The sequence below is a fragment of the Drosophila willistoni genome (assembly GCF_018902025.1).
Source record: "Drosophila willistoni isolate 14030-0811.24 chromosome XR unlocalized genomic scaffold, UCI_dwil_1.1 Seg144, whole genome shotgun sequence".
Taxonomy (NCBI): Eukaryota; Metazoa; Arthropoda; class Insecta; order Diptera; family Drosophilidae; genus Drosophila; species Drosophila willistoni.
The window spans coordinates 9496699-9521900 of NW_025814057.1; the positions used below are offsets into that span (position 1 = coordinate 9496699).

Sequence of the window (25202 nt, forward strand, 5' to 3'; positions counted from 1 at the left end):
TGTCATTTATACATGACTAAAATATACTTACATTCATCTTCAACGAATTACTTACCACTAGTTTTGATATTTCCATAGTCTACTTATTGGTGCAAAATATAAATCTTCTACTAATTTGCTGGTCGTCGCTGGTTTTGGGAACTCATCCCAAATTTTAATTTAAGATCTAGGTGCCAGAACCTCAACCAAAGTCAATTGAAGCAACTTTGATTTTGAAAGGCTTTAAACACCATTGGAGAAAATCGAGAAAAACAAGTTGGTTTTATTTTTTTGTCACATTTAAAAAATTTATTGTTTTGTTTTTTTTTTTTGTATTGATTTTTTTGTTTGGTTTTTTTTTGTGGTTTATTTTTGAATTTTTTCATTTTTTTTTTACTCAACTTTTACACAGAGAAAAAAATTATTTTTATTTTTTTTTTTTTGTTGCAATTTGTTGCATTGTTGTTTTTTTTTTGTATTTTTTTCTTTTTTTTTTTAATTTGATTAATTAAAATTTGTTAAATTGCTAGAATTTGTTAAGCGCTACTAAAATTTAAATTTGTTTTGTTTTGTTTCCGTTTTACATACATTTATAATATAATATATAGATGGTACACGTATATATATATATATATATATACGCATACATATATAGTAATAATGGAAATCTTTAAACTCTACATGATTTACAACATAGACATTTTTTTTCATTTTCACTTTGCTTTTGTCAGAGTTTTTGAGTTATATTCTATATATATATATATTTGATTCTTATTTGATTTTGCTTTTTAGGCGGTGATGAGAGTTGACAATGGGACAATGGGCGGGCGGGGAGGCGTTTGATGTTTTGTTGTAGGCGATCGAAAGAATAATGCTGCTAACAATTAGAGATCGATCCATTACTATATATATATATACCTATATATGTGTATGTATATGTATGTATGTTTGGTATATATTCAATTTTTTTGTTGTTTTTGTTTTGTTTTTGAAAAGTGTCGATTCTAGAATGCCAAGTTCTTAATGTTCATGATTGCACAGCTTGTGATTGAGTGTGAGTATATTTATTATTATATTGAGATGATGTTGATTAATTGAAATGAAATTTTCTTTTTGTTCTTGTTTTTTAATCACATGGTGGGATAATCGCTTCGATTTTGTTTATCTTTTTGTTGTTTAGTTCATTTTCCAATTCCAATTCAACATTCATTTCATTTGAAGAATCATGATCATGATAATAAGAATCTAAAGTGTCCACTAGATGGGAGATGTAATTATTAAATGATGGTTTTGGGTCAGGGATCTGATCTGTTTGTTGTTGTGTATGCTTGAGATATACATATATATTTCTATACATATATCTATTATTTTGTTTAATATATATATATATATATATATATATTTAGTAATAATTATCAGGATTACTTTTTTGATGTGCTCTGCTTTTAATTACTTGATTCACTATACTTTCTTCTTCTTCTTCGCTTTCTGCCTCAGTTTTTTCATTCTCATCTCATTATAATTTGTTTTTTTTTCTTCTGAGGCTTTTTTTTAATATTTAAATTACTTTGCATCTTTTGTTTTTGTTTTGTTTTACTTTTTCTGTTTTTTTTTAATTGATTTGTAATTTGATTTTGTTTTGTATTCTTTTTGTTTTTGTTTTTTTGAATGCATTAATTGGTTCCCTTTAACACACACACATTTAATATTAATTATTTATCGATAGACCTACTACATACACACATTATTTTATATATATATATATATATATATATGTATATGTATATATGTATGTATATATAGAATATGTAAAAAAAAACTCGCTACACAAATTTCTCTCAATTTCTGCATACATATAAACACATATATATATATATATATATATATATACATATATATATATATATTTAAATTTAATAAATATTTTTCTACCGTTTTATCGGTTTTCGTTTTGTTTTTGTTGTTTTTATCATTTATTGTTTACAAAATACTTTGAGGAGCCACTGGACGTGTCTAAGATTTATCCTTTTTACACCATTCCATGTTGTTTTTTTTGAAAATAATTATCAAAATGAAAAATTTCTTTTGTTTCATAATCAAAAATTATATATCGTCAACCATTTTTTTTTTTTTTTCATCCATCCATTCATATTAAACAACATCAAAAGCGTTGCTATCTACAGTTTTTCTTTTGTTTTTGTTTTTTTTTTTGTTTGTTTTTTGCACATTTTCAAAGCATTTGCACAGGAAAAAAAAAGTTTTTTAAAAGAGATGAAGAGAAAATTTTGTTGTTTTTTTTTAATGTTTGCTCATAAATGCTACAAAAATAAAAAATGTGTTTTTTAATTTATGATGTTGTAATAATTTGTCTGCAACCGAAACAAAAAAAAAAATAAAATAAATTTTCAATAACAATATAACACTCAATTGAATATTGTCAATTTGTAAACAGAGAAAGAGATAACGAGTGAGAGAGCGAAGGTGGGAGGGCGAGATTTTAATATTTAACATCATTTCAATTAAAAATGTAAAGAAACAAAAAGTTTGAATTGGAAAAACTAAATTTTTGCTTAAAAAAAAACATATTCTGGCATTATTGTAGAATTTTTTACTCTAATTCGCAAGCAAATTAAAATGTTAAATAATTTAGAATAGAATTTGAGTGTTATAAAGTTATTTGTTTTGAAAATTGTTGAAGCATTTAATGTTTTTGTATCGGTGTTGTTGTAGTTTTTTCTTTTTTGTTTGTGTGTGTGTGTGTGTGTGTTTGTATTTTTGTTTAAGATGATTATTAATAGTTATTATTATTAAATAGATCACATTCATGGTTCTATTTTTCACTTGCTTTAATTATGTTCACATTTTTTCTTTCTTGCCTTCATCGATTTTTATTGTTAATAGAATAGAATAGAACATATATATATATATATATATATATATAGATTTGTATATATATATCTTAAGATTTCTTTTGTTATTGCTGCTACGGTGGCCCTATTTACACATGAAAGTGTATGTTATGTTCGTATGATTGTGTGTGTGTGTGTGTGTATGAACAAAAACTTATACTTGAGTGGCTCATGGCTTAAAAAACATGTTTTTTCATCCTTTTGTTCAAATAAATATATATATGTGTGTATATATAAAGCAAGTTTTCAATACGTATTTGAGTTATACGAGATCTTTTTGAGTTAGGGCAGGGGGAGCTTTGGGTGATGGGGGACGGGGGCGGTGGCGGGGTAGGGCATGGTGGTGGGTTTTCATTTTTTCTTTCTTTTGTGTGTTTGGTGGAAATAATTCTTTAAATTATTGCAAATAAATTCTTAATTCCTATATCTCTTAGGGTTTCGGGTGTTTAAGTGTGTCTGTGTGTATGTCTGTGTGTATGCGTGTGTGTGTGTGTGTGTGTGTCTATATATATGATTTTGAAATGTTTCAACGGCTTTTACAATTTTGCATTTAAGTTTACTTAATTTTTTTCTTGTTGTTGTTGTTGTTGTTGTTGCTTTCGTTATTCTACACTAAAAATTATTTTAAAATTTATTAACACAGATGACTTTATATATTCTTCCATTTTGTTTTCCAAAAGTTTCTTCTCAATTTCTTTATGTTTTTTTTTTCTATAAGTTGCCCATTTTTTTTCTTCGTTTTTTTTGCCTTAATTTTGTTGTTGTTTTTTGTTAAATTTGTTAATTTCTCATTTTCTTTCTTTTTTTTGATTTGCCAAAAATCAAAAAAATAATCGCTAAACAATTTATAATTATGTATATGTATATACCTATATATACACATATTTATATATATGTATGTATGTATATATATAATATATATATGATTTAACTGTTATCGCGATTTTGTTTTTGTTTTTGTTCTTGTTTTTAAATACTAGACGAAATTTGTTGATGGAATTTAACCAATTTGTTTGTCATTTTGTTTAATGTTATTAACTAATAACTACCATTTTAACACACAGCTACGCACATTGAATTTGTTTGTTTGTTGTTGGTTTTTCGTTTTTGTTTTTTTGTTTAATAATAAAATCTTAGAATTAGAAACACATCAAATATTATAAATATATCTCATATATATATATATATATATATATATATATATATATATATATATATATGCACATATATATATATATATATATATTGGTAGATTTTTATCGTTCTTTTTTTCTGAAACTTTTTGCTTGCTGTTTTTGAAACTCTGCTTAAACTAAACATGAATTTCAAGATGAAAAAAAATGATTACAATTAAAATTAATAATACATAAGTTGAAATTGTTAATAAACATTGTTTAAGAAAATGGTTGTTGTTGTTTTTGTTTTTGTTGCTGGTATCGATTCCAAATTAAGAGAACCTGCTAAACAATGTTTTTTGTTTGTTTGTTTTTACCATAAGCAGTTCTCTTTGCCTCTAAAGCAAAGCCGAAAAAAAAAACAGAAAAAAAATTAATTTAAAAAAAAAGCTATAATTATTTAATTGCCTGCTTGTGTGTGTGTGTGTTTTTGTTTTGTTTTGCATTTATCAATATTCAATATTAATAATTATTATATAATATCACATCAACTTTGTTTTTTTTTTAACATCTTCTTCATCTTCATCTTCACCATCTTTCTTGCTTTATACTTAAACATCCATCTTTCAATCCTTTTTGCTGATCGTATTCCTTATGGTTTGCTTTCATATTTTTATATATATATCTATATATATATATATATATATAAATTTGCTTGTATGTATGTATATATAGATGTTTTATATAGCCTAATTAGATTGGTTGAAGAAAAACATTATCATTAATATATATATGTATATATATATTAGGGTGACTCATCTGACTCAATGTGGAAAAATATCTGAAACTGTCATCGAACTTGAGAGCAGCTCATTACACGAACAGAGATTTTTAGATCTGCCGTCACACTTACTTCGATCGTAAATGATCGTGCATCTTCAGCAATGGCACTTCGGCACCGATCGCTTGCCATATGTATGTATATGAACGAAAAGTATTTGAATTGAACAAGTTTTGAAAAGTTCAACAATTTTCGAATGTGAAAACAAGTGAATACAAACGAATCGAATCGGAAGTTAAACTAATAGTATCACATCTCTTCCTCTTTTATCAGATGGCGCACCTTTTATGTGTTATAAATACACATCTATATATTCATATATATATATACATATATATAGACATGTACCAACTACATAATGTATAGAATTTTTGTTTTCTTGGATTAATTTGTTGTTACTTTTGGTGTTGCATCCATCCATCCATACATACATAGCTAATACTCTCTCTTTTATTTTGTTTTTTTTCTGTTTTGGGGGTTTTTTGTTTTGTTTGTTTACTTTTGATTTAGTTTTCACTTTTCTTCCTTTCTTTCTACACTTTGATTTCCTCTTCTTTCTCTTCTATTTTTGTTTTTTTAAGTTTTTTTTTTTTTGTTTTTTGTTAATAATAAAACGGATAACCGACAACCGTTCACTGAGTGAAGTTCTCTGGATTTGTTTTTCTCATTTTTCGTTTTTTTGTTTTGTTTTTGAATATTTTAAATATTTTTTGTGTGTTGTTGGTATTGTTTTTTGTTTTGTTTTTCAAAAAGTTACTTTTTTGTTTTTTTTTTTTTTTTTGTTTAAGCCAAAAAGTCAGTCCAATAAGAGTTTTGAGTTGCCTGCAACTGCAGTTGATTTGTTTCAAAATAATTGTTTCATTTCTCTCTTTTTTTTCTTACTTTCTTTCTTTCTTCATTCATTCCTCTTTTGAATTCTCTTCGTGTGTGTGTGTGTGTGTGTGTATTTTCTTCATTATTTACTTATTCTTTTGTGAGTTGATTTGTTTATTTGCAGGAGTTTGCTTTTTAGTGGTCCAAAGTTTGCCTCTATTTAGGGATTGCTTGGGTTGGTTTTCCTTTGACGAAATTGAAGGATTAGAGTAAGTGTAATGGAGAAGGAAGTGAAGGTGCTGGTGATGGTGGTGGATGGGGAGGTCCGGGAAGTCAGGATGTCGTCCATTGCACTGATTTGCTACTGCATTCTTCTGGTTTGCTGCTGCTGCTGTTGCTGCTTTGTTTTCTGTTCGGAGGGATTGAGTTGGTTTTTGTTTTTTGAATTTAGCAATAGTCCAAAGAATACGACAAGTCCCGAGTCCCGTCCTTTGATGGCTTTCACTCTGATGAATAGAGCTTGTTCTTGGTTAATGTGAAATCCGGACTAATAATGATGGTATTACTGCGTGTAAGGTTTCTAGAGAGAGAGAGAGAGGAAGAAATCAAAGTGTTTAGATATGGAAAACGTTTCCTTCATGTATGTATATGTACTTACTTGAGAAATTGCGGTAGCAAGGAGGTCCAGCCGCTTTTGTCCTGTTTCAATGTTAAATACAATTCAAAAATTGATACCGTATCGGGATCTACCTTAAAGGAGGCAATGCGTCTGCAAGAGAGAGGGAGGGAGAGTTGAATTATATATTATTATTATTTTTTTTTATTTTATTTATACTGTGATTGGGCAGTGATTGTAAATTAAAGCCAATCTTCTTACTAGCTATAGCTACTAGGCCTTAAGCTAATTATTATTATTATATTTTTAAATAGAACTTACCTAACATTGTTGGGCTCACTCTCAAATTCAATGAAAATGGTGCAGGCACGTTCGCCACATGGCTCACGCTCCGACATCCTTATAATTTCGGCCGCAATCCGCTGGGTGAGATCATATGGTAGTGTTACCTCAGTGCAGGCCAAATGACGACTCTTGGCGTCACGCAATTTGCACTGCAACTGCTGTGATAGCTCCTCCACAGCAATGGCGCTAACATCATCCAAGTTATCGGCGGCCCCGAAACGTGCACCGGCCGTCGATTGCAGCGGTGAAGCAGGCAACACTACGGCGGAGGCAACAGCTGCCGGCGTTGACGGTGGGGTGGTGTTATTGTTGACAGCTGACATTGCTGCCGTGCTGGACAGCACATTGGTCATATAGGCATGATGCAAATGATGATGGTGATGATGATAGGCAGCACCGCCGCTCCCAACACCACCCCCACCGCCATTCAGTACATCGAAACTGGCCGCCATTGAGGAGGATGATGATGATTTGGCTGCTGTCACACTGGATGGTGGCACAGGAATCGGACCCGTCGTCGGTCCAGAGTGCCGTGTACCAAGTGCCTGATGCTGACGCATGTGTAGCACTGATGCGGGATGACCATCAACAACATCGACATCCACGATGCCAATGCTATCCACCACGTCTAGTTTCAATTCTAGATCGTGCTCCTCTTCGTCCTCCTCGTCGGTTGCTCCTGCTCCTGCTGCTGGATGGGCCGGTGATGCAACGCCAACGCCCGTTGTTCCTGGTGCGGTTAACGGACTCGTCCAGTCTGCGCAAAATACAAAACAAGAAAAACAGATAACAATAAAATTCAAGAAAAGCGAAAAGCTACATACAAATGAATTCATCGACCCACAGAGCGACCGACCGACCGGCATAGCAAAGAGGAATCGGAAATTGGAATAAAAACCAAAAAGAAGAAGACCAATAAAAAAACAGCTGATGTTTGCACACATACACATACATTAACTCGCTCTCACTCACATACAAGTCCACTTGCATTACAACGGACGCACACACTCACACACACACACCACCGCCACCAAAATAAAAAGCACTCAAAATTCTCACTCAAGTGAAGCGCGTAATGCGCAGGCTCGCCCCAAATATGCTCAACTCAAGAAGCTTCCAAAGTGACTGAAAAATCACCTGGCAACAACAGCTGGAAAATCAGCCGTTCTGTTCGGCTTCTATATTTCCAGCTGACGACCGATTGTCTGTCTGTCTGCTTGCCGTTTGCCCCCACTCTCTCCCCTGCTTTCATTCCATACAACCGCAATGGCTACCCCCCATAGTCGAAAGGTTTTTTTTTTTTTATTTTTTTGCTGTTTCTGTTTCTTCTCTTTACTTTTGTATTCTCATTTTGTCAGTTTCTTTTACATTTTGTTTGCAGTTGCATTGCCCCATCTACATGTATGTATGTATGTATGTATGTATGTATGTAAGTATGTATGCATATGTGTGTACCTCCCACTCCCTCTCTGTCCCCCTCCTTATTTCATGGCATTCATCTGGTTTTATTATGACGTCTTCCTTACTTTTAAACCTACCTATTTACTACACATAAGTACATAACACACACACACACATGCATACGCACCGCGACGTTTTTATTTCTTTTGCTGTTATTTTATTAATCGCACAGTAGGACAAAATAGATTTTCATTAGTCATAAATGTTGTGTGCATATTTTACTTTTGTAAGGAGATCAAAATGTAAATAATTACTTTGGGCTTTCGACTTTTATATGTATGCATGTGCATCCATAGATGTGTATGTATGTATGTATGTACATAGTTAATTGCTATTCTTTGACTAGATCTTGAGAGATTTTTTGTTGTATTTTTTTTTGAATTGTTTGTGTGAGGGAAATATAACCATTTTGCCTCCCCCATTGTCTTTTCTGTATGGCCATTGTGTGTTGTTGCTTTTGGTGCGTAGACATGTTTGTACATGTATGTAGGTATGTATGTATGTATGTACACATGAAAAAGCAGTTAAATTTTCTTGCTGTTGCCATGCCTTACAATTTGCACACACACATACACTCTTTTACACTCACACACAGACACCTACAATGCATACGAACAAATTAACTACTTGGCTTGTCTCAACGACGTCTTGTAATTAGCGCGGAAACTCTTTGAAGAGCCTCCTCCTCCCCCTCCGCGCTCTACCACCCCCTCTTAAGCACCCAGACCCCCCCACTCTGTCTCTACTGTTGGTGAATGGACAGCAGCAGCAGCAGCAGAGAGACACAGTGCCAGAGCTCCTCCCGCGCTCTCTCTCTCTCTCTCTGGCTCTTTCTGCACTCTCCTTCTCCTTCTTCCTCTTTAGTCGTACCATGGTCTGTTACCTTTCGTTTAGGCACGCAGCGCACCCGCGCGTAATTAAGAAATTAACGGCACATGTTTGCCACTCTCTCTCACTCTTTGAGAGTGTGTGTGTGTATGTTTCTTTCCCTTTCTTTCTTTCTGTATTGGATTTTGTCAAGTGTCACTGATGTCCATAAAAAAGAAAAAAAATAAAACGTCGAAGAAGAAGAAGGGTTTGTACAAAGTCAAAAGCGAAAGACCAAAAAGGAAACACACAAATGACAACCACACATTTAATTACAAAGCACACACATACTTTACATATACACGTACACACATACATATGTATGTATGTATGTACATGCATACATTTGTAAGTATGTATGCATATGTATTTTTGTATGCATATTTGATTTTGAAAGAGAGACAACAACAACAAGGCATTCCATCCACTGTTCTAATACACCCTCTCCCCGGCCTCTACCCTAGCCATCCGTTCAAGCAGCGGTAGACTGACTGACTAAAGCAGCAGCAGCATCAGCATCAATTCATCCAAGTTAACCGCACACCTCAAACATGATTGTTGGCTGTTGATGGGTACTCACTCTCTCATTCCTGTTGTTATTATGTACATAATACATGTGTGTGTGTGTGTGTGTGTTTCTGTGCAGCACTTCAATCCCAGACAGTGGGTGGGTGGGCATGTATTATGGGCATGGCCTTGGATTTCAATATTTGTATGTACATACATATGTATGTATGTATGGATGTAAGTATGTACATATGTATGTATTTATGTATGTAAGTATGTACGACCAATGTGCCTAAAGTTCCGCTAGGTAAAAACTCATACATATGTATGTATGTAGAAAGACCTATGTATGTATGTATGTACGTATGTATGCATGTACAACCATATCACAATTTGAAGTGGACAAGTCCAGTACCGTTCCGTCTAGCTTCATCCTTCCTTAGGCAAATCTTCACCCTAAGGGCTCTAACTAAGTAATTGAAGTTCCTAGAAGCTATAAGCATCTATTGAAACGCTCAAAACTAACGCCTTAGATAAGGGACTTCCCCCCTCTACCACCACTCAACTGGTAAGAGGCTACCAAATTAAGTGTAGACGTCATTTAACCCTTAGAGGGGCAAAGCGAACATTTCTCACAGCTTTTATGATTAAAAATCTTGATTTTTAGAAACGTCTCCCACATTCAGAAATGTATTTTCTATTGAAACATAAAATTATATGTTACAAAAAAAAACGGGTTAAATATTTTGGCAAAATTACTGCCAAAATAACAGAACAACCCCGAAAGTAAACCAAATATACATAAGGACATGCATACATATATGTACATATGTTCATGTACGAGTTTGGAGTGTGGGTGTGTGGGTGTTGTAAGTAATCGATAAGCAGTTGACGATTAATTATTCATTTCCAGCAATTTTCGGTAGTCATTCACATTACGTGCTCGTATGTAAGTAAGTTGATTGGTTTGCAAGGATGTTAGACTTTAAATCAGCTCCTTGATAACCCTTTACACTCTGCACAAATAAAACGAAAATCAGCTACAGCCATTAAGAGTGAGTTGGGTGGGGTGGGAGTGGGAGTGGGGGTGGGGGTGAGAAGGACATGAGCATAACTAATGTTTATTCAAAGAAATTAAGTAATTAATTAAACAACATTATTGCCGGTGGTCACATGGCGACCCTGTCTGTCCCACTCTTCCACCCACCCATTGACTCACTCTCTCTCTCTCTCTCACTGTTTGGCTTCGACATTTGACTAGCATATGCATGAATATGCATGTCTGTTGGGTCTGGCTTGGCATCGCATGGCATAGCTTTAGCTTGGCATGGCTTGAACTGAGGTTGGGTTGGACTGGGCTGGGCTGGGCTGGCTTCGTCGTCGTCGTCGTATGTCCTTCGAAAATAAAATTGCATGCGCTCAGTCAGTCATGAAATTAAATTGACTGCAAATACGTTGCTAGAGGGCGATAGCGAGGGCGGTACAAAATGGTGGGGCCTACACAGAGGGAAAGAGATGGACGACAACAGTGTGACTGACTGACTGACTGACTGAATATGAGAGAGCGAGCGGGCTTTGCCATGTTTGGATCTCTCTGTGTATGTGTGTGGGGCGACATGTTGTTGCATGTTGTCGTCGTCAAACGCCCTGTTTTCGCCTCTGGGTGATTTTACATTTTTGTTTGTCGAATATGTATGTACGTATGTATGTATGTATGTGGTGTGCGTGTGTGTGTGGTGTGTGTGTCTGCCTCCTCTATGTCTAGGTCCCCTGTCTAATTTGCACACAACTCTCTTTTCTTACTTGGTGCAAAAGTTTAAAGTGACAGGATTAACAGGATGTTGCATTATCCCCCCTACCAGTCAGACACAAGAACAGGATATACCATACATACATATATACATATGTATATATATACCTATATGTATGTACATGTATGTTTTTATGTATAGGTAGGCACATTGTATATGCAAAATGCATAATGCAAATTATTCTTTTCAACCCTCAAAAACGATGAAGAGCTTTTCGCCTCTCCTCTCTAACAAAACAACAAGGACTTGCCAAAAAATAACAACAAAAAAATACCCTGCATAACACTCAAAATATCAATCCTCATGATCCTTTTTCGAGTTAAAAGTATTTCCCAATTTCTAGCTCCACCATTAACAACAAATGAATTTAAGTTTTCTTCAATTTTAAAAAGAAGGATGAAAAGGAGCATGAATTGGAGAAAGATCTTTTCCCCTTCCCCGTTCTTGACGTCATTTTGCATAGCCTTTAACGGGCATGTAAAATGTTGTTCTTGTTATTGTTGTAGCCAGACATCCTGTGACAGATATGTATACAAAAATTTCAACCCCACAAAAATAACCAATTTTTTTTGTATAAACATTTTCGGCCAAAAGAAAAAAAACACAACAAAATTTAACTCAATTTTCCATGACTAAAATGAAAGTTCTTTTTCATTTTTGTTTTGAGGGAAAAACTTAATTAATTTTCTTAATCTGATTACAATTTTTAAATGTCCAATCAAGGCTAGTCAAAGATTTTACCTTACGAAAACTTTTAATTGCTGAGGGCGAATGGAAAAAAATAAAATAAGATTTTTAAAAGAAACATCGATAAACTGACTGACTGAGTGACTGACTGACTGAGTGAGTGAGTGAATGTTTGTTGCCCTTTTTTATGTCTGGAAAATTTGTTGAAAACATCAAATGAAATGTTTCCATACGCTATAAAATTAATTGAATCAAAAATGGGCCATAAACCCCGAAATACATGGCCATAATGGCATTAAAAGTTCTCCTCTTCTTCCCCCCTCCCTCCTCTTTGCTCACTCGTTTTTGGCCCAGTGAGCAGCAGCAGCAGCAAGCACAGTAAAATTATGGCTTAAATTCTTAGAAGAGATGAAATATTTACCTAATTGTGTAAAGATATGGTTATGTATGTATGTACATATGAAATACTAAGATTAATTTGTAATACACATAACTAAATCAAAATTCTCAAGTGGGGGAGGGGGTGACGATCCGCGGAAGTACTCAGCGCGCCCATCCATCAATATCGCCCAATGAAAAATATGATAAACATTTTTTCCTCTCCTCCTCAAAAGTCAATACTTTTCGTTTTGCGTGGCGTTAAGTAAACTAAACTAAAAACTTGAAAAACTCTTTACATTTCCTGCACTCGTATGTATAAATTCTATTTATTTTGATTTTGAATTTAACTAAAAATCATTGAGACATTTTTTTCTTAGCTCTTGTTAAAGCGAAACAACGTAATTTTCTATAATTTTCCTGATCAACTATAAAACTGGCATACAATTTTTTCTAGATATGAATTTAGGTTTTAAAATTTCGTAATTTATATTTAAATATATTTATTTATTTTTAGATTTAATAATTTCTTTAGTTTAAAACTAGTTTAAGTTGCCATTGATTGTTTTGGGAAAAACTAATTTAAATCAAATATAAAAATTTTTAAAGAAAAAAATAGGTTTTTTTGTTTTTTGAAATTAAACTTGTAAAATTTACAAGTATAAAATCTTCACTAAGAAAATTTGCTTCAAAATTCAAATGTTAAAAGAAAATAACTAACTTTTTCAACAAAAAATAAAAGGTCTTAACTTAAAGACAAACTTTTAATGTTAAAAAACAAGTTTTTTTCAACTATTAATGTATATTTTAATATTATGATCAAACTGAAGCCAACATAGAAAAGATTTTCTTATTGGTTTTTCTTCGAATTAAGAATTTTACCAACAAATTCATCTTAATCTCAAACCGGCAAACAAAACGTTTAATCTAAACAAATAAGATATTTGATATTTATATTAACTTGATTTAATTTTGTGAAAAAAATCAACGGTTTTTTGTCTAACTTTAATATATATGTACAGATGTATATTTTTAAAAATTAAGCAGGAAAAATATTGTAAAGGGTTCTCTTTTACTTTTCTAATAAAACAAAACTCAAATTGATTTCGGGCCAGCTAACAATTTTCACAAAAGAAAATTAATCTTAATGAAACAAACTTTTGCTTTTTTTTAAATTTTACAAACATTTTTTTTTGCATTTCTTTAATAATTTGTTTTTTTTGCAGAAAGTTATCTAAAAAAACTTGCAAACAAATAATTATATTTTGACCAATAAAACTTTTTTTAACTTTAAAAAACTAACTGCAATGCTAAAACAGGTTTAAAGTTTGGTTTTTCAATACAATTTTTGTTGTTTCAATGTTTCTTGCACACAATTTTCAAATTATAAAATTTTCTTTAAAGTTTCACAACGAAATGACTCAAATTCTTTGCGAAAAAAGCACAAGTTTAATGTTTTTTTCTTAACATTTGCAGTTGGACTTTAAAATTGAGAATGCCTTGAAAAGTGTCAGGTTTTTCGGCAAGTCTTGAAAAAAATTTAAACAAAAAAACTATAAACCGGCGGCTAATCTGAGTTTAAAGTTTTGTTTAAGGTTTTTTTTTGTTATAAATGGAATTTTGACTTGAGTAAATATAACAGCAATTTAACTTTAAATTACAGTCGGCACTTTTGTTTCTTAATTAACACACACACACACATACATACATATGCACTCCCACTCACTAACACTTGCACTAACTTAGAGATAGTCTGAGTTGTTAAATTTAAAGAAAAAAAGAGAAGAATATTTATTTATTGTGTACTCACCTTTAATTTTATTGACACCAAATTGTCCCTGAATATGATTTTGTACTGAGAGCACTTCCATCTTCATAGATGAGCCGTTAGATTTTAAAGTTGTTCTTCTTCCTTTCCTTTGCTTTTGCCTTTGCCTTTTGTGTTTCTTCTTAAGCTTTTATTTTGTTTTTGTTCTATCTGTGTGTGAATATTTTCTGCTGCTGCTGTTGTTGCTGCTTCTTCTTCTATGAATTTCGTTGCGTTTTTTTCTTATTGTGTGTATGTTTGTTTGTGTGTGTGGCTTGTTGTGGATGTTGATGTTGATGATGATGAAATACATATATTTGTTTATGTATTTGTTTGTTTGTTAGTTGTTGTTGTTGTTGTATGTGGTAGAAATGCACTTTAATCACAAGAATTGAAAATTTTTTACTTTAAACTTTTTTTATCTGTTCTTTTTTTTGTGTTTAGCGGCTGCTGCTGCTTCTCTGCTTCTTCTTCTTGAAAGTTTCTTCAATTTGAATTTCACATTACGTTTTTGTTGCTGTTTGCTGTTACTTGCGGTTGTTGCTACGGCACGACGACGACGACGACGACGACTTCTTTCTCTCAATTTGAATTGTTTAACAAATAATTTGGGTAAAAGTATCAACAACTAAATTTGTTATTCTAGGCTCTTTCAACATATATATATATATATTATATATCTTTAACTTTCTAATACATTACGAGTGAATTAAAAAGTTTGGCAAAAAAAAAAAACAAAAAAAAAAAAAGGAAAAAACACGTGTAGAATAATCAACGGAAATTGCCGCCCCGCGTCCTGTTGTTGTTGTTGCTGGTTGCTGCTGCTGTTGTTGTTGTTGTTGCTGCTGCTGCTGTGCTCAGTTATTTATTTAAATATATATATTCGATATATATATACTTGTCTGTATCTTCATGGGGGTTTGTTGGTGGTTTTCTTTTTTTTAATATTCGCAGATTTATTAAAAAAAAAGTTCCGATATTTTTTCCCCAATTTCTCAATTTGAATTTATATTTTTCTTTAATATAATATATATATGCGTTTTTTTTATTTGTATGGCGAATTGGACTCTCGAGGTGCGTGCGTGCGGAGGCCGTCTATTCTGCTAACTAACAGGCAGAGCTCAAGAGCGAGAGTGAGCAAGAGCAAGAAGAGCAAGTAGTAACTAGTTAAGTGTGAGAGCAACGGCTCTGCTGCTGCTGCTGCTGCTTATACTGATGTGTATGGTTGCTGTTGTTGTTGTTGCTGCTGTTACTGTTGCTGTTTTTTATATTGTAGGAGTAAGAGAGAGAGATAGAGCTTGGACTTGGGGGGACGGCTGCGCTGTTGCTGCTTGCTGTTGTTGTTGCTTCGGCTTCTGCTTCAGCTTTGAACTGGAGGGACGGGCGGCGGCAACTTCTGTGGCAGAGCAGTTTTCCAAAGCTACTATCCGGCCGGCGGTGTGCACGTCGCCTTTTATAGCAATTTTCCGATCGCAGTCGCAGCGCTGCCAACGTCGCAGCCGGAGTGAGTTTTCCCTTGGCCGTGAACTGTGCCATGTCCAAATGCGCATGTCACCGTCCACGCTTCACCCCGTCTTATCCATACTCCAACATAAACTCTCTCAGCGTGTCTCTCTCTCTGTTGCTCTGTGTTGCTCTCTGTCGCAGTATTTGAGTGTATTTCCAGCTGCTGCATATGCTGCATATATGAGACCATACATCAGCTGTTCATTTGCGGCTTACATTTGTGCACTCAAAGAGAGTAAGAGAGAAAAACAGCTAGAGAGGGAGAGAAAACGCTCAAAGAGAACATTTTACTCTTGAGCAAAAATTACCATAGCGTGAAACTCTCTGTGAGTGGAATTGAAGTGCTTTGAGTTTGAGTTAAACAGTTGAGATCACTTTGCCAATTCCACTCAGAACTTGCCACAATCTCTAAAAACCTCTCTCTCTCTCAATCTTTGCGGGGAGGCACAATGCAAGTTGACTTGAATTGAATTTCAATTTATTAAGATCACTCGAAAATATATTATTAAAAATTAATTAACTTAAACTTCTAAATCATTTAATACAGATTTCTCATTTCTTTGCATTTGAAATTTAAATTATTAATGTCAAATAATTGCAAAACTTAACAACAATTATTATATTTACCCTAAGGGACTTTTGTTGTTATATAGAATTGAAAATTATATAATAAAAAAATAATAAAAATCTTTCCCTTTACATCAAAAATGACCGCATGAAATGCATTAATTTTCTTAAATTTTTACTTTTTTTTTTTTTTAATTTTTAAGTTGATTATAGAAGTTTAACAAAATAATGGCTCAGCCAATTGCTTTGACAAAATTACATGTCAGAGACTGCATAAAAAAAATCAAAGACTATAGAGGAGACATTTTTTTTTTAAATTGCATAAAAATAATTCAATTATCAACATTTTTTATATGTATGTATGTATGGTAATGTATTTTTTTTCTTTTGTGAAAATTGCCAGGCTTGGTCAAGTTCAATTTTGTAGTAATTTTAATAGGATTTAATACATTTGTTGTTGTTGTTGTTGTTTTTTGCACTGAACATTTAATTGGCAATAGGCAAAGGCTCAGACCTGTAAAACTTTTCAAAGAGATTAAAAATGCAAATAAAATCATTTTTGATTCGATTAAAACACACATTAAAAAGCTCTTCAAAAATTGAAAAATATAAAAATATATTTCAAAATTGTAATGCCAATTATAAGTTTTTTTTTAGTCCAAGAGATTGGCAATGTTTTTTTTTCTTTTTTTTTTTTTTAATGAAATTTTCCATACATTTTTGCTGAAATCGAATTTCGATTTAAAAAGCTTTGATAACCCTATTAAAACCCTTAGACAAAGGACATGCTAAATATGTTGCTAGTCAGTCGAAATACTCTACAATATATTGAATTTACTTACAATATCTAATTGTTTTATATTCTTTATCGAAATATTAACCTATGTTGTTTTAAATTTGATATTTAATAAATATGTACATATATCTTCTATATATGATATTTTTCTTAAATTTTGTTATACCCTTTTGTCAGTTTGGTGCGTTTTATAGGGTATGGAAAACATTTTGCGACCGGCACACAAAGGCTGCCTGTCACTGTTTAAACAATTCATCTTAATACACATAAAAAATGGGCGCCAATGGTGTTGGCCAGTCAGCCGGATGGGCAGGCTTTACTATTACCAACCAACCAACCAACCACCCACCCATCATCCTTGCCTACATCCCACCCCCCACCCCTCCTGGCTAGCTGCTTCTGCTTCTCCTGCATATTCTCTGCTCTACAATCCTTGTTTAGCTATTTGTCACTGCTTCGTTGCCGAAAATGTGGATGTGGATGCCACGTAGTTGCAGCACTAGAAGAAAGATTCAACAACAACAACAACAAGAACAATATATGTATATATATTTTTTTTTTGCTTTCTTTTGGCATTGTTGTTGTTGTTGGTCCTGTCAGTGATGTGGGGATTTACACATGTCAGTTAATGCTGAAAAAATGTTTACACAACACAATTGCCGTTCCATAGAGAAGAAGATGGCGTTGGATGGAGTTGGAGGAGTTTTCTTGGTATGAGATTGGATGTTTTGGGCCTTGGGTCTCTCCACACAGCATGGGGGCGGCAGCAGAGGCGTCAGCATCGGTGTCGGTTACGGCGACAGCGACAGCGACGGCATCGTCGAAAGCATCGATGGTAAAAGTTTTAAAGGCCAGTTTTTTTTTCCTTGATATTCCTGCTGGTGGTTCTTTCCTTCTATTTTATTTTTTTTTTTTTTGTATTTTTTTTTCCGTTTCCTCACTGCAGCAAATGTCGAATCAGGATAAAAGTCAGTGGCATACAATTAATCAAATGCATGATTTATATTCCGCTTGGGCCAAACAACTTTAACCTAAATACGTCCCGCTGTGTCGTCCCAGAGTTTCTGTCAAATGAGATGTTTGGGGCGGACGGCAACAATTTTCTACTCTATGCTGGACAACCTAATCACAATGACAGTGACCAGAGTCCGGAAATAAAATGTAAAAAAAAGAAGAAGCAAGCAAGAATGAAAAAAAAATAAAACTCGTTTCTCAGTGTTATCTCAACCACGAAAATACCCTAGACGCAGATTTTCTTTACGAGCACCCCCAGAACGACTCCCCCCCCCACACACACACATCATTCAGCACAAAGTGGTGCACCTCCTCATGAGGTGTCTCATCCCCAATTGCAGTAAAAGCAATTTAAGATTGAAACATTTCAAATTATTGCTCAAAAACTCTAAATAATAAGAAGAAAATGTAATGGAAATACTTATTTTTTCAATCAACTGTACTGCGAAATGATTTATGCAATGTGTTAGCAAATATATAAAAAACAATGCATTGCCAAATGTATTAAGCAATGCATTGTCAAATGTATTGAGCAATGCATTGGACAATGTATTGAACAATGCATTGGACAATGTATTATACAAGCACATTACTCAATATATCGGTAGAACATATTGCATTGCACACATTAGCCTGTATAAATTTCCTCTGTATTTAAGTGCTTCTTAACTGTTGGTTTAATTCAATAATAATAAATAATATATGAACCTTTTTCTCACGAGGGCCATTTTTATATGCATTGCAAGAGGAGGGCAATTGCAATAAAAAGTATGCAATAGAATGGGTCTCTTTATAGTTATAGAACTTAATTATATTCAGTTGCGTGCATTGGTGGTTAAAAGAAAAATGCGAAAGAAAACGTTCTCTAATGGTCACAGAAACGAAAGGAACACTATAAATAATTTGAAGAAATGTTTATTAGGTGACTTTTCTTTTCAGTTGGCCCAGAGAGAGACAGAGACAGAGAGAGAGAGAGAGAGAGAAAAAAACAACAAAGTTTTTGCAACACGTAGATGGCAAAAACATACAAAAGCACTTTGAAAACATCACCGTTCCATCCAGTCAGTATGCATTGTGAGAAATTACGCTAAAAGCTCTCACTCTCTCTCTCTCTCTCACTGTCTCCCCCCTCTCTCTGCCACTCTTTCTCTTTGTCTCCAAAGCAACAGCAGCAGCAGCAGCGGCGACGTCGGCAGCGGAATCTTTTCCTCATCATCACAAAAGACCAAAAACGAACACTGAAAGGCGAAACAAAAATCAAAAATTCCAAACAGAAACTTCTGTGTGGCAGCTAACTGATTGGAGGCAGAGGCAAAACTACATGCAAGAGATTCCCCCAATCCCGCCCTTCCCCAAACGTATCCCCTCGCCACACTACATCCCATTACACCCCATTCTTTAACCCTCAACCCCTCCCTCCCCCCGCCCATCTATTCATCCAATACCTATGTATAATCAAAGCCTGACTAAAGCTACCAATGAACGGGGTATTCGGGAGACTAGTCGACAGCTAACCGAAGGGGGGGAGAAGACTAGAGGCGGGGCTGAGTTGCTGAAAATAGGATACGAATGAACCACTTAGTGTGGCCCCGAGTCGAGCCCAATGCGGTTGCCTTTTACAATGCGTTGCACGTTTCGCCAATAAAACAACAACAAGAACAACAACACTAACAACAACAGCAATAGCAATAGCAAGGGGCAGCAATCCTTTGAGTTCGCTTCTTGCTTTTGCGTTATTTTTTTTTTTTGTTCTTTCTCTGTCATACACTGGCACAAAAAAAAAAGAGTATTAGCAATTTGTCACAATGTAGACCAGGAAGGGCATTACGAAATCCTTGTCACACATAGAAACACACACATATACATGTCGATCTTGTCGATCTGTAGGAATGAATTTTGGTCATCTATATGATTATTTTAATAAATATTTCATTAAGCAACATATTCGTTTATTATATATGTATATATCTTTCCCTTTTCCAATCAAGTAAAACTTTACACAATTTTGCAAATAATATTGTATAGCTTGAAATTGTGAAATGAATGTTGCCCCCTAAAGTAGGCTAACTATTTGCTTTTTTAAATGCCCTGTGAGTTGAAAAATAATCCATTCTTAATAGACATTAGGAAAAGTTATAAATTTGTTGAAAATAAGTAATACTTTTTCAGACTATTGCATACTTTATGGGGCAAAGTTTTCTACAATTTACAATAACACATTGGCCGATCATTTTAGAAGAAAAATACTGTTTAGTTTTTTGTGTTTGATAACTTTCGGATATCATTTTTCGTGTTTTTAAAATGGAGATATTTGGATGGAATGAAATATTAGCAAAGTTTTTTTTTTAAAGATATTAAATAGTGTAAATGTTTTATTTATAATATTATAAGGAATATTATTTCTTTATAAAATCAAGGAGAATTTTGGAAAATTCTTTAAGTTTTTCTTTATATAAAAGAAAATGCATTTTCCAACTAAATATAATATACTTATAGATATGATGATATATGTGGATATACATACAGATATATCATTATAATATATTAGATAATAAAATAAATAAGTTTTTATATTTACTTTAAAGAAGATATAATTCTAAGTGAATTATCAAGAGTTAAATTTAAAAATCTGTAGGTAATTATTGATAGGAAAATCAAGTAATTGATATCATTAATTTTAACATTTTTTTCATCGGCTTCTTTTATTCATTTAATTCATTAAAACAAAAAGAGTTGATTTAAAAAAGAGCCAACAGGAAATCAGTCATCAGTCAGTCACATCTTTCGCCTAATCCTCTTGCAGATGAAATTAGAAAAAAAATAAATAAAAAAAAAAATTGACTAACAAATTGATGTTGATGCGGATTATCTAGTTTAAGAGTTCTGAATCTATTGTAGAACTGCTTTCTGCTTGTTGATATGGCAACTGGGAAAGGTACTTCACTTCACAGGATATATGAAGTTCGGTGAAGGAAAGTTTTTTTTTTTACTTCCTTGGTGTTCCCCTCTTTCTTTATTATTATTATTTATTTTTTTTTTTTTACTTTTTCTGGTCCTGTTGCTGTTGTTGTTGCTGTTGTTGCTGTTGTTGCCTGCTGCTGTTGTGGTTTTGCGTCGTTCACATCGATTTTCATGTGATTTGTGTAGACGTGTTTGGGTTTTATTGATTTTCACTTGATTCTCTCCATATGCTTAAATATACTTAAGCCAAAGTACGTGCGCCTGGCCAACTCATATGCCACAAATGCCAACAGCAGCCAACATCCAACAGCCAGCAGCCAGCAGCTCTTAGCTCTCAGTTCCCAGGCTCTAATGTCAGGATCATGCAAGGTTATCAACATAATTTCCACCCAGGCTGATGACGCCTCTTCTCCCACTCCCCCTCCCCCCTGCCCCACCCCATATCCCGCATATCACCATCTAGTTTATGATGTAGTAGGTTTTCTTCTCTTTTTTTTTTTTGCTGCCTCTTCTGAAGATGATGATGATGATGACTGCGTGTGCGGTTTGATAAGACGGCACGGGGCGGACTAGAGGGACCATAAGCGGGTGGGGTTGGGGGTGTGGACTGGGACTCATATTGCCAAGGCTCTAACCATTCGGCTCAATTTCGCTTTGGTTCGGCCTCATGGGCATGCTTATTTCTGACAGCTTTAAGGCTTCAAAAAGGGAATGGGACAGAGACGGAGACGGAGACAGAGGCAAGGAGCAGGACCAGGAGCAGGAGCGGGAGCAGGTACAAGGGCATGTTACATGACTGCTAAATTGATGGAAAATGAAATACTTGAGTAGAAAGATGTAATTCCTTTCTCTCATTTACCTTGTACTTCAACAACAACCAGCAACAACCGGCAACAACAACAACAACAACAACAACAACACTTTCCCACTTACACTCCAACATCGTATCAAAACGCATATTGTTTTATATCCAAGTACAAAAAGTTAATTCCAGGCATCAGCTGGTCTTATTTATCTATATTTCCTTTGTAAGCCCTTCTACTTACTTTTTCGAATTCGTTGGGCATCTGGACAATGATGGAATGAATTCAGTATATAGATTTCATTTAAATTTCTTTATAGTTGGCTCAGGCCTGTAATTGGTTTATAAGAAAATGTAGTTGGCATAAAAATTTTAAGATCCAACAACGTAGATTAGACAAATTCTTCTTATATAAGTATAAGTATATGCAAGAAATTGACTAGATTGTTATGGAATATCGTAAGGACTATAATTTTAATGTAACAGAATGTTAACTGTTACAACTGTTGCGCACTATTTTCTTAACAGAAAGTGTGACTTTTACAGGACACGATTACACAATGTTAACTGTTTTATAACTGCCAAATTGGAAACTCTCACAGCATGTTAACTTGAATAGAAAGGGTATTAAACAGTCATATTAACTCAATAGAATGGCAACTTCAATAGCATATTTCCCAGAAAGTTATAGCTAACCAAATAATGACTGAAATGTTATCCAAAATAAAAGGATGAACTCCAAAACAAAATGTTAACTCTAACACAGTGTTTACTGTTATTTTGAGCTGATCCTAGAACATTGATTTTAAAAGCATTTCAAAAAAAACATTTTATAGTATTTTATAGAAAAAATCCACTTCATGGCAAACGACAATCAGGTTTTCATCTGCTAAATCAATATTTAACAATATATTTTTAAGTAACTATTCGGTAAACACTTAAAACTCTCAAAATTTTAGTCTTTAAGATTATAATTGTAAACTGAAATATCTGTTTCAAAATCCAAGACTAATTAAGGCATCGAAAAATATTATTAGAATCAACATTGTATTGAATTTATATCAGAGACGCAACAGTTCTCATTCTAACTATTCAAAAATACTGATAATAGAACCTGGAATTAGTTTCTATATTATGTGTTAGCTCCTTCCAAAAAAGGGAAGACAAAAAAATTGAAAAAGGTATGAATTTCACATCAAATATTAGAGTTTTTAAGGATCATCTGCTTAATATTTCTTTGAGCAAGATGATAAGGTATTAATCAGAAAAGAATAGAGTGAAAAAGAACCTACAGAGTGGAGAAGGGGGTACGGTTTAGTGACAAGTAAAAAAAAAACGGAAAAGAAGAATGTTTAGTAGTTTATTTAAATGTCCCGGTTTTTTGTCGTCTTCTCTGTGTACCCAGATATTAAAATAAATTTGTAATTCAAAAAGCGCGCAATAAATTGTGACACCCCACAAAACTCACTCGTATTCACACACACAAACAAACACACACACAGCAAGGATACAAACAACTTGGCAAAGAGGAAAATATAAATAGGTTGCCTAGGTGAGGAAGGGACAGAGCGGGGGCCAGGGAAAGTCGGTGTATAGAGGTGGTTAGGTTAGGAGAAGATGGTTTCGGGGTTGGGCGGAAGGTTTGTGGTTCTTGGTGTCGCGTTGATGTGTGGCGCTTGTCGTCGGCATGGCAAAAGTACTTGAAGAATTACATACACACACACACACACACACAGGAACACCAACATACACACTTATATACAAAGCATGCATTATTCATGCTTACTTCAGAATTTGCGTTACAAAGTAAAAAATGTTGTAAGGACACTTGGGGAAAGGGAAAGTGCAAAAATTCTACCAAAACCCAAAGAACAGGAAGTGCGAATGAAAGAAACAAACTTTTGCCTAACGGAGGAAAGGGAAAGAGAGACAAAGAGTGAGTGAGACAGAGACAGAGACATAGAGTGAGAGCCAAATATTCGAGGTAAGCGCAAAAACCGCTGATAGATTAGAGTTTTTGGTGGTCGGTTTGGATGGTTGGCTGGCTGGCTGGTTGGTTGGTCGGATTCGGTTTACTCCATGCAAATTGCGTCAGCTTTACGCCAAGGGAACAACGCACAGCACAACCAGCCCATGACCTGCGATGACTCCCACACACCCACTCACATAGCCCTCCCCTCCCCTTATAGCCCATCCCCAAAACTTCCCGCCACTTCCTAGCCCGCTTCTGTCCGCACAAACAAATGTACATAATCATGTCAAATGTCAGCCAAAACGAAATGAGGGAAATACTTGATGGTGACGCTTGATGTGGTATGGGTAAGTCGGTCGGTCGCCCTCCCTTGGGGGCCACCTGGTCTTTCACGCTCGCTGTCTTGATGGACCAAAAAAAAAATTGAACACTGAGCGAGAAAATGTCAAAAGTAAACATTTTATAACCCAAAACGAAGCTAGAACACAAATCCAGGTCATGAATTGCATTGAGTCGAGATAGCTAGACATTTTTTTACAATCAATTATTTATGCCATAGTCAGCTTCTTCCGTTACTCACAAGATAAAATATTAATATTTATTTACATTATTTTTCGTGGAAATTTTTTGTTTCAAAATTGAAATTTCGATCATTAAACTTTAACTTATTAACTTGTATACAACTTTATTGATTTTAGGGTCGTAGATAGACATATACAGAACAGTGATATGGTGAACCGCGCCCCTTAAAGTAGGCAATAGACTGAAAAAGTATTCATAGTTCTCAATAGATTTCCAGCTTTTCGTTTCAACAATGTTTTCCCCAATGTTTCCTTAATATGTTTCAACAAATGAATTCTTTGACTGCCTATTGCATACTTTAAGGAGCAAAGATTTCTATTTCAGAGCCCTAGATTTGTCATTGATTAGTTTTATCATCTTTTGAGTATGTTTTTTCCGCTTTTTTATATTCTATATTCTACAAGAAAGTCAGTGTTGAAAATTGCCATTGATAAATCCCTAAATAATTACTTTATACGAATATGATATAAATTCTATAGGTTTTTTTTTCAATAAAAATTTCATTTTGTTTTTGCTCAGTGTAGAGCATTTCAGCTGTCGTGGCGGTAAATTGATGGGACCATCAAATATTGACAATTGCATAACTTATTTGGCTTGGAATTGAATATTTTCGGAAGGGCAAAAGTCAGCGGCAAATGATATGATCAAGGATATGTATTTGATTGAGTTTATTTCTGTTAACTAGATATTGTTGTCATTTCGTTTCTTTATTTTCGGTTTTAAAATGAGAGAAAAGAAAAAAAAAGAAAACAAAATGACAAATACACACACACACACACACTGAGAGAGGGAGAGAGAGACAAAGAATGAGCAAGAAGAATCGATATATTTACCTTACAATGCACAAGAATCGGACTGAAAGTAGC

General features: G+C 33.9%; 1 protein-coding gene across 1 annotated transcript; it reads right to left on the reverse strand.

The window, feature by feature from the left end:
• Positions 1-5593: 5593 nt before the first annotated feature.
• On the reverse strand, positions 5594-14271 carry LOC6639312 (protein charybde). The gene is made up of 4 exons (XM_002061722.4): positions 14140-14271; positions 6595-7375; positions 6316-6426; positions 5594-6237 (listed from the first exon to the last, which is right to left on the reverse strand). Exons 1-4 carry the CDS (start codon positions 14204-14206, stop codon positions 6159-6161), a joined length of 1038 nt encoding a protein of 345 aa, XP_002061758.2. The 5' UTR covers positions 14207-14271; the 3' UTR covers positions 5594-6158.
• Positions 14272-25202: the final 10931 nt, after the last annotated feature.